Source organism: Chanodichthys erythropterus, chromosome 13, assembly GCF_024489055.1.
Source record: "Chanodichthys erythropterus isolate Z2021 chromosome 13, ASM2448905v1, whole genome shotgun sequence".
NCBI classification, from domain to species: Eukaryota; Metazoa; Chordata; class Actinopteri; order Cypriniformes; family Xenocyprididae; genus Chanodichthys; species Chanodichthys erythropterus.
The window spans coordinates 42871470-42885315 of NC_090233.1; the positions used below are offsets into that span (position 1 = coordinate 42871470).

At 37.1% G+C, this 13846-nt stretch overlaps 1 protein-coding gene across 3 annotated transcripts in view; it reads left to right on the top strand.

The window, feature by feature from the left end:
• Positions 1-224: 224 nt before the first annotated feature.
• dapk1 (death-associated protein kinase 1) overlaps positions 225-13846 on the top strand; it is a 76147-nt gene continuing 62525 nt past the window's right edge. For 2 of the 3 annotated variants that reach the window (XM_067406036.1, XM_067406039.1), the window contains exons 1-2: positions 225-363; positions 883-1043. In XM_067406036.1, the coding sequence (XP_067262137.1) occupies positions 982-1043 (62 nt within the window). In that variant the 5' untranslated portion in view covers positions 225-363; positions 883-981. Of the gene's footprint in view, positions 364-607; positions 776-882; positions 1044-13846 lie in introns of those variants that run through there. The other variant, XM_067406037.1, reaches the window with a different exon arrangement.

Below are 13846 nucleotides of genomic sequence, written 5' to 3' on the forward strand. Positions count from 1 at the left end.
GATAGATAGATAGATAGATAGATAGATAGATAGATAGATAGATAGATAGATAGATAGATAGATAGATAGATAGATAGATAGATAGATAGATACGGTCTCAGTTACATTTGAACACATCTGAAGAATATTGATCAAAATGTCTAGACTATAATTTTGATTGTAATGAGCATTTCTCCACAGCGCCCCCTCAGGTGGACTGCAGGCGGTCTTTTTACCGAGAGCCCCGCACCATCTACATTGTTACAATCCTCCCATTTCCTGCAACAAAACACTTCCATGTCTCTCGTGAAGGGTATGCTGTTTTATCGCTTCACAGTGGATCGTACCTGCTGCATGGGGACTGACAACGATGGAAATATAAAGGTAAGCTACTTTTATTCGCTTTTATTGAAGTAATAAGCATGTTACCGGTAGGAGCATGCTATACTCTTAGACCGTGTGAGTAAGGAATACGCCAGGTTTCTCTAACGACATGAAACCTAAAAGGGGGGCGTAGTTTTAATGAAACATTTCATTTTATATGGTGTGTCAACCGCCTACACAATGTTATTTGGATATATTGTCTGTTTTCTTGCCGTGGTGAGTGAACACTGGGTTACGTATGATCACGAGCAGGTCCTCACACACACATATCAAGCTGCGCTGTTCACTTGGCAACGCCAATCGCCGTAGACGCCTTAACAAAACCACGGTTACCTTCTCCCGTATGGGGTGTACTAGTTTCCACCCACCGGTTAAAGCAGTCTGAATGCACACAAACAGTAGCTGACATGCGGTGAGTGTAGTCGGTGGCTCAGAAAAGGTTTTTATACGAGTCGAGAAGACACAGAGCGGTTTTACGCACAACGCGCGTTTCTCTCACGCGTCTCTCTCTCTCCTCAGAGCGAATATGAGAGGGGTTCGCCGCAAACTGTCATTAGGTTGACAGAGATGGGCTGCTGATTTGGGAATCCCGGAGAGCTGGAAGAGCCCAGGAACACCATGACCGTGTTCAACCAGGAGAATGTGGAGGATTATTACGAGATTGGAGACGAACTCGGGAGGTACGTGATGATTTTTGGGCGTTTGGTGAAATTTATTCCGTGCAGTTGGTTGTATTGGATGAATTATGTGCTTATATGTTTATGAAACGTCAGTTTCTAATTAACTTTATGAAAACTGTTAAAAATAAAGGTTCCAAAAGAGGGTTTTTTCTTAGTGTTAATAATCTGAATAGCCTTTTTCACAATAAAGAATATTTTGTATGATAGAAAGTTCTAAGGACGTTAAAGGATCTTCATGGAACAATATATTCCAAGAAAGAACCTTTTTTTTTTTTTAACAATGAACCATCGGATACACCATCTACAGTTGTTCAGTCAGCATACACAAGACACCTTTAAGTTGGTGCATAGGTCTTTCGGAGTGGGCTGTACTACTAAAAAGTACCTAAAAGTACCATGGTATTACCCTTGGTTTTTAGGAAATGATAATACCATTGTATTCTTTGAAGTAGCTTAAGCTGCCATGTTAGTACCATTTAGTACCATGGTATATATCTTAAGTGTCACGATTACTGTACCATGGTACCTCCACATTACTGGACACCCTGTAAGAAAGGGCGGGGTTGTTGCCAGGGTGGTCTCAACTCGTTACTGGGTATATCAAACCCCCCTGGAGCCAGGAAATCACTGGTTGTCGCTCTAGACAGATGTTCGTACATTCCTAGTTGTAATGATCTCCAGTGGCATTTATTGATTAATGGGGTTCAGATGGCTGTGAAGGCCCAATGTGTAGATTTCTCTTCTGGGACCCTTAACTTGAGAGGTTGATCAAGATAAATTGGGTTAGTCTGCTATGCTGCGACTCAATGACAATTGCATTTTTACTTAATAATTTGGCTGTTGAGGACATCCAGTCAGCAATTGATTCCATTTTGCAGGGCATCTCTACTCAGTTCTTATTAAGGGATGGTCACACTACACTTTTCGATCTATTCACATGCATGTCAATGCTGGAGACTGGAAATGGGAGCTCATGTAAAGAAGCTTCACATTTCAATGTTTGGTGGACTCTGACTAACCTGCGAATTCGTATCACTGAATTGTGACAAATAGAACATCGATACATCATGGCGTGACCTCTTAGCTGAATTAAAAGAAAAAAAATTTAAAGCTGGTGTGGGGAAGTAGAGTAGATTGTATATTTTTAGATTTTAGATTTACTATTATTTATTATATGTTGAATTCATGTTTTTAAAAAAGATGCCTGGAGAAGTCATGAACGTTGCAGTGTCCAAAGAAATTTTACATCCTCAAAATGTGGTGTTTGTGTAATACTATGTGAAATATTACAGCATTGGTGGTCATGAGATGGTTGTTATTTTGAACTGGTTTTCATGAGAATGCAGTTTCTTGGATTCCCATTGACTTCACTGTGTGGGCGATAAATCACCAAGCACATAAGGATGAGTCTGCTCCTTGTGTGGGTTGTGGGAAATCGGGCTGTTTTGTATTTAAGAGAAATATTTTATCTCTTAGTGCTCACGTAACAGCCTATAGGATGCCCATGCATTGCTCACGCTTGCTAAAATCTGTTACATAATGCATAAACGTACTGAGGGGACTTTGAATCTAATGTTGAAGATGTTCTTGTCATTGGCTCCTGAGGGATGACAGCATCTGTTGGTCGTTCTTATTGCATAATTGACTCAATGACTTAAAAGCTGACTAGCTTACTCCAGTTATTACTGAATTAAACTGCTTTTGTAATAGAGAAGTAAGAAAGCAGTATAAAGCACTTGGGGATTGTGTTTCTCACAAGAATTGCATCTGAGTTTGGTTATTTGTAAAATGCTGTTAGTTAATTTGCATATTCATGAGTACTGATTTCATGTTTAAGTCTGGACAGCTTTTAATTGACAGTTACATGTTCTAACTATTTAAATATGCATGAACCTTCCTCTTATTTATTGGTAATCTTTGTAATTTAAATGTTTGATTGAAAGCACCAGCTTGAATGAATTGTCCTGTTTCTGTTTATGATGTGTTTGTGTATTTTATGCTGTCCTTGAGTCTTTAATCGTATGTTGGATACGTCATTTTACATATTCAAAATTATTTGAATAGTATGGAAGACAAAACATTTGAATATTATGGTTTCACCATGACAGCTTCATGACTAGTGATTAGTTAGGGTTATGCAATAGAGCTACTAATCCCACTATTGGATGAATTGATTGCAGCTTGTTGAAGGTATCTATGACTCTGTGTACAAAAGAGTCTGAAATAAAACAATGGGACCACCAATCATTGAAGCCCACTGGCACATTTTAAGTTCCCAATTTCATCCTGCATAACAAAAATGCCCCCTTCCCTCCTTTACTAACAAAACCTCCAATTCAGGACCAAGAACACCATTCAGTTGTTCCCAAAACAGCCATTAATTTCTTTACCCTCCTCACCATGTTCAGCGCTTAGCTTTGATGCCTCATCAGAATGGTCAAGCATACCCCCCATCATTGAGGTGTTTCTCGGTGCTTGCGTGTTACTCGGGCTTTAAGGTTAAACACACAGACTCTCTTTATGGGGCTTATGAGGCTTCAGCCCATGGAAGCTCTTAAGTGAGGAGGTTTCTTTATTCTGATGGGAACTGCTCCGGGTGGTCCTCCTCAGAGTAGGAGGAGCAGTGGTCTGTTGACTAAATTTGAAGCGGGGGGTTCGGCTGGCACTGCTTTTCATGGATTAATACTATTAGCTACCGCAACTCGAAGGTGAAATGTGTATTTTTTTGCACCAACAGCGACAATGAATGTAATATTGCAAATTTATTATCATTAACTAAAACAAATAAAAACATTTTTCGCCATGAAATCAAAATTGAAGTTTTTTTTTTTTTTAGTACATATGATAGCCTTACTGTTATCTATAAGCTAGTGTGCTCCAAAACAATGACAAAATTCATTTTTATAAGATATAAGCATTCAAAACTTAGTCTCCCACTTCCGCCAGTATGGATCCATGATTTTGTTCACAAAACGGATCCATTTTAATTCTTCACAGAATGCTATATTTTAAAGCGATGGAGGAGAAACAGTTAGAGATTAGAAGGAAACTGAGGCTTTACAGAGCTCAACAGCCTTGGCCGAGCTGCAATATAAACTAAATGCTATTGGCTATTTTAAAAAACGGGAGAAGGTGTTCGATATGCCCTGTCTTCCTGTTTCAGTGGAAATTACGTCAACACATTGAATAATGCTGCACATTCCAAGGCACTTCAGTGGGCCTTAAAGTTCCACTCTCACTTAAAACCAGATTCCAAGTGCTTTACCTTATTCAAAGTACATTAAACATCACTGAACATCTTTTGAATGGGAGTCTGTCTGTCTGTCTGTTTTATGCAATATGGATCTTTTCTAGCCCACTCTCAGAAGATAAGCATCAGCTTTAACGCTAATGCTAAAAGTGAAGATGAATTCCCAACCAATAAGGAGCTCCTCTCATTTTACAGTTCACTCAGTAATGATATCTGCGTTCCTCTATCACATTAAGTCTCTAAGACTGACTATAAGCTTGGCTGCACTCTGTCTGTCCTGCCACTAATTGGTTCCCCTTTGTGTCTGTTTGCTCTGGCTGTGTGTGTGAAAGGGGAGGAGTAGATTTTTGCTGGATCTCGCTATCGCTTCAAGAGGCATTGCTTCTGACTGTGTAGTTTTGAAGAGTGTGCTCCAGAGAACTTATTACCCGGACTGTGATTCTAATGAGATTCCTCAAAAAAGCTGAGATCCCAAGCAGTTTTGAGGAGGGCCACTTTAACAACCCCCCCCCCCCCCCCCCCCTGATATGCAGAATATGCAAGTTGTTTGTTGTTGACCTATATTTGCACCCCAGTGAAATGTGTCAGAGGGTGCTGGTGTTGAGGTTTGGAGAGTGGGAGATTAACTTTTTTTACCCAAATAACCATAGTGGTTATTGCATGCCTGATTATATCTACCATTTTTCTCAATTAATTTTAAATCTTTTTTTTTTAATTATTATTATTTATTCATTTACTTATTTTTATATTCATACTTTACCTAGCGTTTGCCATGAAACTACTGATGTGACATACAACCAAATAACTAAAAAATAAATATACCAATCCAAAACATCTTATAGGTCCAGTATATGTTAATTTCCCTTCCTGGATGTAATAGCCCTCTAGTATCATGGTGAAGATATCTGCTGGTATGAGTGGCTATGCACACATGGCGTCATTCAGAGTGCACTAGTGTGAAATGTAGCTACTCGTCTGTCTCTGTGTGTTCAGTGGGTGAAGTTTGGGTGTCTCTTGTGAAGCCTAATGAGATCTGTGGGGGTGAGAGTGTGAGAATGTGTATGAGATCAAGAGCGAGCGTGACGGGAGGGTCATGGTACACTGTAAGACAATCCTGCTGTGAAGTATTAGCCTTGACCAGTGAAGCATGTGTAAGACATGAGTGAAAGTTAGAGATTTTTTTCTCTGTCTGTCATTTTCTGTTTGGCATGGTGAATGCAGCTTTTGAGGATACAAAATATGCCTGCACCCCCCCCCCCCACCCCCCCAAGCATCCCAAACTAACCATCTTAACTGGGCTTCCTGGATAGTACAAAGGTTAAACTGGTCACATCTGACCACAGAATGTTAATCAGTGCCAATAAAGAAACATTGTTAGTCATCAACAAAAACATGGCAGTTTTTTTAATGTTTTTTATGTTTTTTTTTTTACCTCCTTTCTGCTTTTGATATGCAATAGATTTGGCTAGTTAGCATGGTCCAGTTCTGCATTCTGTGGGCATAAAGCATCTTTCTCAGTTCATGGCCATTCAAAAAGTAGCCCTGTATTCTGCTGAAATGCAATTTGTATGTTCCTTACAAAAAAGTGTTTCATAAGGGATAATATATTGGTACCAATATGCTTATAGGCCGAAATGTTTAAAGTGTTAGTTCACCCAAAAATTAAATTTCTGTCATTAATCATTCACCCTCATGTCGTTCCACACCGGTAAGTCCTTCGTTCATCTTAGGAACACAAATATATATATATTTTTTTAAAAATCCGATGGCTCAGTGAGGCCTGCATTGCCAGCAAGATAATTAACACTTTCAGATGCCAAAAAAGGTACTAAAGACATATTTAAAACCGTTCATGTGACTACAGTGGTTCAACCTTAAAGGAGCCGTAGAACGTCTTTTCAAAAGATTTAATATAAGTCTATGGTGTTCCCTGAATGTGTCTGTGAAGTTTCAGTTCAAAATACCCCATAGATTTTTTTAAATTAATTTTTTTAACTGCCTATTTTGGGGTATCATTAACTATGTGCCGATTCAGGCTGCGCGGCCCCTTTAAATCTCTCGCTCCCTGCCCCCCCCGAGCTCGCGACTATAATACAGTGCATAAACAAAGTTTACACAGCTAATATAACCCTCAAATGGATCTTTACAAGATGTTTGTCATGCATGCTGCATGCATGCTTCGGATCATGTGAGTATAGTATTTATTTGGATGTTTACATTTGATTCTGAATGAGTTTGATAGTACTCCGTGGATAAAGCTAACATTACACAATGTTGGAGAGATTTATAAGAATGAAGTTGTGTTGTGTTTAATAATGAAAATAACGATGGCTCTTGTCTCCGTGAATACAGTAAGAAACAATGGTAATTTTAACCACATTTACCAGTACATTAGCAGCATGCTAACGAAACATTTAGAAAGACAATTTACAAATATCACTAAAAATATCATGTTATCATGGATCATGTCACTTATTATTGCTTCATCTGCCATTTTTTGGTATTGTTCTTGCTTGCTTACCTAGTCTGATGATTCAGCTGTGCACAGATCCAGACGTTAATACTGGCTGCCCTTGTGTAATGCCTTGAACATGGGCTGCATATGCAAATATTGGGGGTGTACATATTAATGATCCCGACTGTTACGTAACAGTCGGTGTTATGTTGAGATTCACCTGTTTTCCGGAGGTCTTTTAAACAAATGAGATTTATATATGAAGGAGGAAAAAATGGTGTTTGAGACTCACTGTATGTCTTTTCCATGTATTGAACTCTTGTTATTCAACTATGCCGAGGTAGCTTTCTGTTAATTATTTTGCTGTCAATGGAGGCCTCACTGAGCCTTTGGATTTTATAAAAAATATCTTAATTTTTGTTCCAAAGATGAGCGAATGTCTTACGGGTGTGGAACGACATGAGAGTAATTAATGACAGAATTTTAATTTTTGGGTGAACTATCCCTTTAAATTTGTCCAAATTGGCAGATATTGGATTTTTTATTTATGCATGCTTACTTGCTTAATATTTACATTTAGATTACCTTTGCTGTCATCTAACACATTTACATTTATTTTAGCAAATGCCCAAATGAATATTCACTTGTAGCTTTTAAAATTATTGATTTAAGTTTTTAGTGCTTTATTTTTAATTTATTTACACAGAATGTTAAAGAATTTTAAAATCAGCCATTTATCAGTTATTGGATTATTGGTATCAGCTAGAATTGTGATCCTACCTTATATTACAGTAGACCCTGGTTCCACAGACAAGGATTAAGCCTAGTCCCAGGCTAAAATGCATTACTGAGTGGTTTTAACTTGCACTGATATTTCTTAAAATATGTCAGTGCCATTGCTTTGTCTCAAGATGCAGTATTGTTTTTTTAATAGGCATGTTTATAAAAGCTACTTAAATACCATAATTTAATTAAGGCCTACTCCTGGCTTAATCTAAGCCCTGTCTGTGAAACCAGGCCTAGATGTTTTACACATGACAGATAATGTATGCATAATTTCACAGCACAGGATAGTCAATAGTGAAGCGTTAGAGAATGGCAAACTTTTGCAGTACTGTCAGCCAGTCAGTCAGTGTTGTCAGCCATCATTTTCCTGTGGCTTCAGAGTGAATGGTCCCATGGCATTTACAGCTCAGGTGATTGGCTCTAAAACATTGTCCAGAGCTGACACCCATGAGTAAAGATGTCAGAATTCAAATTTGGCTCCTGTGCCAGCTGAGGAACTACCACTGAGGTGAATGACAATGCTGACAGTTAGCTTTCTTCAAGTAGTGTTCCTTGATTATGTCAGTTCTGTTCTTGTTTCCTGTGATTAAGGCTGTGTCCACCAAAGCGTTTTTAGTCAGATGAAAACGCTAGACGCTCTGCTTAAAACGCCTATCTGTGAGCGCTTGAGAGCGCTTCAGCAGCGCAGCGTTTTTTTTTTTTTTTTTTCAGTTGAGGCGCTTTGTTGCTATGATACGGAATATCCACGGCACTATTACTTATAACTGATTTTGCAGGTAATTTGTTTCAGACTAAAAATGTCGACACAATGTGAAATTACTTGCTATGTATGTTCGGAGACCAGCAATATTAATTTCTCGTCCAAAATGGTTCCGTTCTCTGTTTGTTGATGTTGTTGTACAGCAGGTATGTTGTGACAGTTGGTCGGTGTTGTATTTGTCCCGCCCCTCCTCCACTCTGATTGGACGGCTGGCTAAAAAGTGACAGTGATGAGTGCAACGTTTTACTCAAAGTTGAACATTCTTCAGCTCGAGGCAACCAGTAAAAAACGCTGAGCTCCCAGCGCTTGAGGGCAAAAAGACGCTCAGCGCTTCGTTACGCTCCTGCCGATTAAAAAACACGGCGTTCCCATTGAAAACAATTGAAAAAGTACGCTAGCAGCTGGAAAAAACGCTTTGGTGGACACACGGCCTAACAGAAACTCTGGTCAACTGGAGAATGCCATGAGCTTGGGTGCAGGGAGATTTAATGCATCATGCAGCTCGTGGCCTGTGTGTGTTTATACATGATTAAATATGTGTGTACTGCACATAGTAACCTGGTTACTCTTTGTGCCACTCCTTCGACAGCTGACTTGACTGGACTGTGAGATTATAATATTCTGCTTAATAACATTTGAATTGTATTTCTTTGAGACATGAATGCTTTGTATTAGCCACAATATTCTATCGTTTAACTAATTTAACAGTTTTTATTTCATAATAAGAATGACATGGTGCTATTTACATTTTACTTATATTCTCTCACCACTTGCTAGAGTCATCTTGTATGGGTACAAATGCTGTTTTATCACAGCCGGTTACTAGAGTTAATACCTCACGGTGTTGTCAAACACACAAGAGACCTCTTGCAGAGTCCAGGATGTGTTGCTACAGTGGATCATAGTCCATTAATCAACTCTATTTGCAGAGCCAATACTTTTTTGTTCAGTGCTTGATTTTATGCTGCAGCCACCATAATGATTGTGCGCATCAGCCATGATGGGGCTATTTAATGTCAAGTGTTAGCATATGAATATGAATAATGGGAATCCTCCTCCTGAATCATGATTCTTAATAGCAAAATACTGCGACTGGTTGGCTGCATCTTGGATGTTTAAAGGTGGCTTGACCAAGAGCTGTGAAACAGCCTTTCCTCAGGCACATTTGTTAATATTCAGCAGTAAATTTGTGTGAACATGTTATGAATTTTTCTCACAGATCTCAGAGCACCAGCACTGTTAATGCTGTTGCTAAGCTACTGCTGAAGTGATGTTGTGGAAGGAATTCAGACTCCCTGTGCTGGATATCAAGTGCTTTTCTGCATATCTTGTAAGCCATTGTCATTGCCTTGTTGATCATTTTACTTGCCTTTTAGCATATTTTTTATCCTTTGTTTTTGCTTAGACCAAGTATTTGACCCTATTTAAAATGGCAAGCGATGCATTGTCACAATTCTTTCATATTGCTGCTTGAAGTGAGTCCAGAATAGTTAATGCTGGCTAATCATATTCCTAAAAGCTTTCTTGTTTTCTTTATAATTGTTCTTTTATGGAGGGGGTTGAGTTACTATATCCTCAGTTACTGTTAAGATGTCAATACTAAAGCTGCATAATGTGCTTTCAATGCTTATGTTTTGACAGTAAGCAGTGCTTGTCGAAACCAGGTGAATGTCAGTTTCTGTCTACATTAGGGCATTTGGAAGATAAGGCCCACAGCAGACTTCAGGTCTCCTCCCCTGGGTTGCTATGGGAACCACCCATTTATCCAGTTCTTTCCAGGCGTAGCTATCATTTAGGCTCGGTCATCTGTGGGACTTCCTCCATTAGCAACGCTTCCTTAAATGAGGTCTGATTGGTTGAATGTGAGACAGTCCTTCATGCTCATGGGAGAAGTCCAATTAATCGGACAATGCTGATATTCTGATTGGTTACACCGTTTTGATTGAATTACAAATGTGAGCTTGTGTTGTAGCTGGATTTTGAGCACCCAAGAGTATTAATGGCTACTTCAGACCTAGTCATACACATTTGCCACCGGTGCCTCTTCGCACAATGTGTTCTTTGTGACTTTAAATCCACTTGAAAGGACAAAATTACATTCCACTGACATGTCAAATGCCTTTCTGGACAAATGAAAGAGATTTTTTTTCTTTTTTTGGAATGCCAAGGATAAAATGTCCCTATTACATCACAGATATCACCGGAACTAGTGTTATTTTTTTAAAATAAAAAACGAGTGACCCAGCCTTTCAAATGGGTCACAAAATTTTAATTAGCATTACAAAGTTTGGGGTTGGTAAGAATTTTTAAAATGTTTTTAAAATAAGTCTCTTCTGCTCACCAAGGCTGCGTTTATTTGATGAAAAATACAGTAAAAACAGTTACATTTTACATTTTTCATTAAAATTATTTTTTTTTTAAATAACTGTTTTTTATTTTAATATATATTTAAAATGTAATTTATTCCTGTGATGCAAAACTGAATTTTCAGCATCATTACTCCAATCTTCAGTGTCACATGATCCTGATTTGATGCTCAAGAAACATTTCTTACTATTTTGAATTAGTTGAAATCAATTGTGCTGCATAATATTTTTGTGTAAACCATGTTTACACAATATTTACAGCATTCTTTATTGAACAGCATTTATTTGAAATAAAATATTTTGTAGCAAATTCAGTGTGCCTTGACTGAATAAAAGAATTCATTTCTTTACAATCCTATTAGCCTAAACTTTTGGAGTTTTGGAAAATAGGTCATGCTTTGTTTACAGTTTTATATACATAATGTATATATAATATAAGAATGCTATTTTCCAAAACTATATATACCAAAAATATAACTCTTTCTCTCTCTCTCTCTCTCTCTCTCTCTCTCTCTCTCTCTCTCTCTCTCTCTCTCTCTCTCTCTCTCTCTCTCATATTCATATAATATATATATATCTATATATATATATATATATATTTATATTTATATATATATATATATATATATATATATATATATATATATATATATATATATATATATATATATATATATATATATATATATATATATATATATATATATATATATTTATATTTATATATATATATATATATATATATATATATAATATATATATATATATCTATATCTATATCTATATCTATATATATATATCTATATCTATATCTATATCTATATATATATATAATATATATATTTGCACAATGCAGAGACAACCAATGAAAGTGAGTTCCCCTTAGGACATTTTTACCTTCAAGTTGCCTTAACTAGTGAAGTTAAGAGTGCTAGCTGTAATAAATAATAAGATATTAGTCATATACCTCGAGAAAAAAAAAGAGAAGGTGCAGAGAGTTTTTGCATGTCATTGCCCTTATTGTTTGTCCTTGTGACCGAATCTGTCATTTTCAGTTCCTTAGAGTTCCTTTGTTTCATCAAACAACAGAGCAGTTACACCATGTATACAGCGGATGTATTAAGTTGACACATGTATTTTTACGTGCTGAAAAATATAATGTGTTGCTTTTTTATGTATTAAACATTTTTTTTTACAGTTACTTCAAAATTGGTGTGTACACATTTGAAGCAATACTACTGTAAAGTAAATTATTTAGCTATTTTACAGTTTCAATTGTAAATTCTGAAATTTTCCTGTTGCTGAAGTCTACCCTGAGCTGATTGGTTTGTGTTAATGAATATTCTGAGATGATAAATCTGCATTTGTGTAGACATTGAACACCAGTGTAGTTTTTTTTTAATCAAATAGTTAAAATTATAGGGGGAAAATTTTTTTTTTTATGTGAGCTTGTGGCTTTCTTATAGGGGATGTTTAGCAGTATATGTTTCATGCAGAGTGTGACCTGGCAAGCCCACATTAGTCTAAGTGTTACCTGTCTCTGAGTAGGTTTGCTTATCAGCTCCTGCTGATTGTACACACACAAACCCAGACAATCTTGCTCTAAAGCCCTAATATCCTCAGCTCAAACCTCAGAGTGTGTCAGCTCTACTCCAACCACAGCTCTGTTTCCTTGGTTACTCCTGTGTGGCACTATGGCACTAAGAGATATTGCATAACGTGCATTTTGGGCGCTAAAGATTAGTGGGCCCTTTTCTCTCTGAACTGTCCACCCACATTCATTTTTCGCTAATGAACCAGTATATGACTCACATATACATATTATCATTTCAAATTATACACATCTAAATGGGCTCATTTCTTGTGTTAAGATATATAGATGTGTTCCCACCCATTGCCATTAAGCATATATGAGTAACTAAAGATTTCGCAGACATGCTTTGATGGCTGATACTTCTGGTCAGATGTTTTCACTCTGTTAAAATGCTGAGAAATATTGGTATAGTAGGCAGATTTTTGTGTAATGTGTCTGTGTTATAGTCTAAAAACTCTGGAAATCCCAGTTCACGTTTAATTGCGTGGGATGACACTAGCATGGCTTATTTAATTACACTTGGACCGGATCAGCGGGCTAGAAAAGTCAGTTCAGACTCTGCCAGATTCCTTCCAACAGACTATTCTGTGACCCAAACAAAACTCAGTCCACCAATGGATAAGAGGTTCGCTGTATTTTGAGTACAAAGCTACAGAAAATACTGACTATACTAAGCACATTCAACATTGCATTACACCACCATTTGCTTTTCAGTTCGATTTTAAATTTGTTCCTGTATGGCTTTTTAAATGTGGTAATGTAAAAACTGAAGCTTTTAAAAAGTGTTTTTAACATCCTTTTATCATCAGTTCACATTCATTATGTTAAAATTTAAAACTTTTGTCAAAATATTTATTCAGATTTTGTCTTTGGTCATTTTTAATCCAAATGTGTCCCTTAACTTTAAAGTTGACATTGGAACATTGAGTGAGCTGCGGTAAAAGCGATATGCTAAATGTAACTTATCGATAGCAAAAGTGCTTTTGGTTCCTGGAAAACTGGCAGACTGCCTGGCCCACGGCCTGTGATCTTCACGCTGTGTTAAAATCACTCTATTGATCTGACAGCATGCTCTTTGGTGTACCAACCTGTTTGTATGTGTGTAGTCAGCATTTCTAAAATAGTTAATTTTGCAGTTTCTTCTTTGATAACAATGAATCTGACTAAACGTACTGAAGGTTGTACTGTCACTGATATATTTTGTTTTCAAACCAGATAAACCAGATTGGTATTTCACTACTAGTAGGTTATTACTTGTGACTGATGACTGCCGTTAAAGGGTTAGTTCACCCAAATATGAAATTTCTGTCATTAAGTACTCAACCTCATGTTGTCCAAAAATCCGAAAGACCTTTGTTTGTCTTTGGAACACAAATTAAGATATTTTTGATGAAATCCGAGGGTATCTGATCCACACATAGGCAGCAATGACATTGCACCTTATGAGGTCCAGAAAGGTATTAAAGACATTGATTAAAATAGTCAACGTGACTACAGTGTTTAACCTTAATATTATGAAGCGAAAGGCAAAAACAGAACAAAAATAATGAGTTTATTCAACAAATTCGCCTGTCCCCTGTCATACTGCTTCA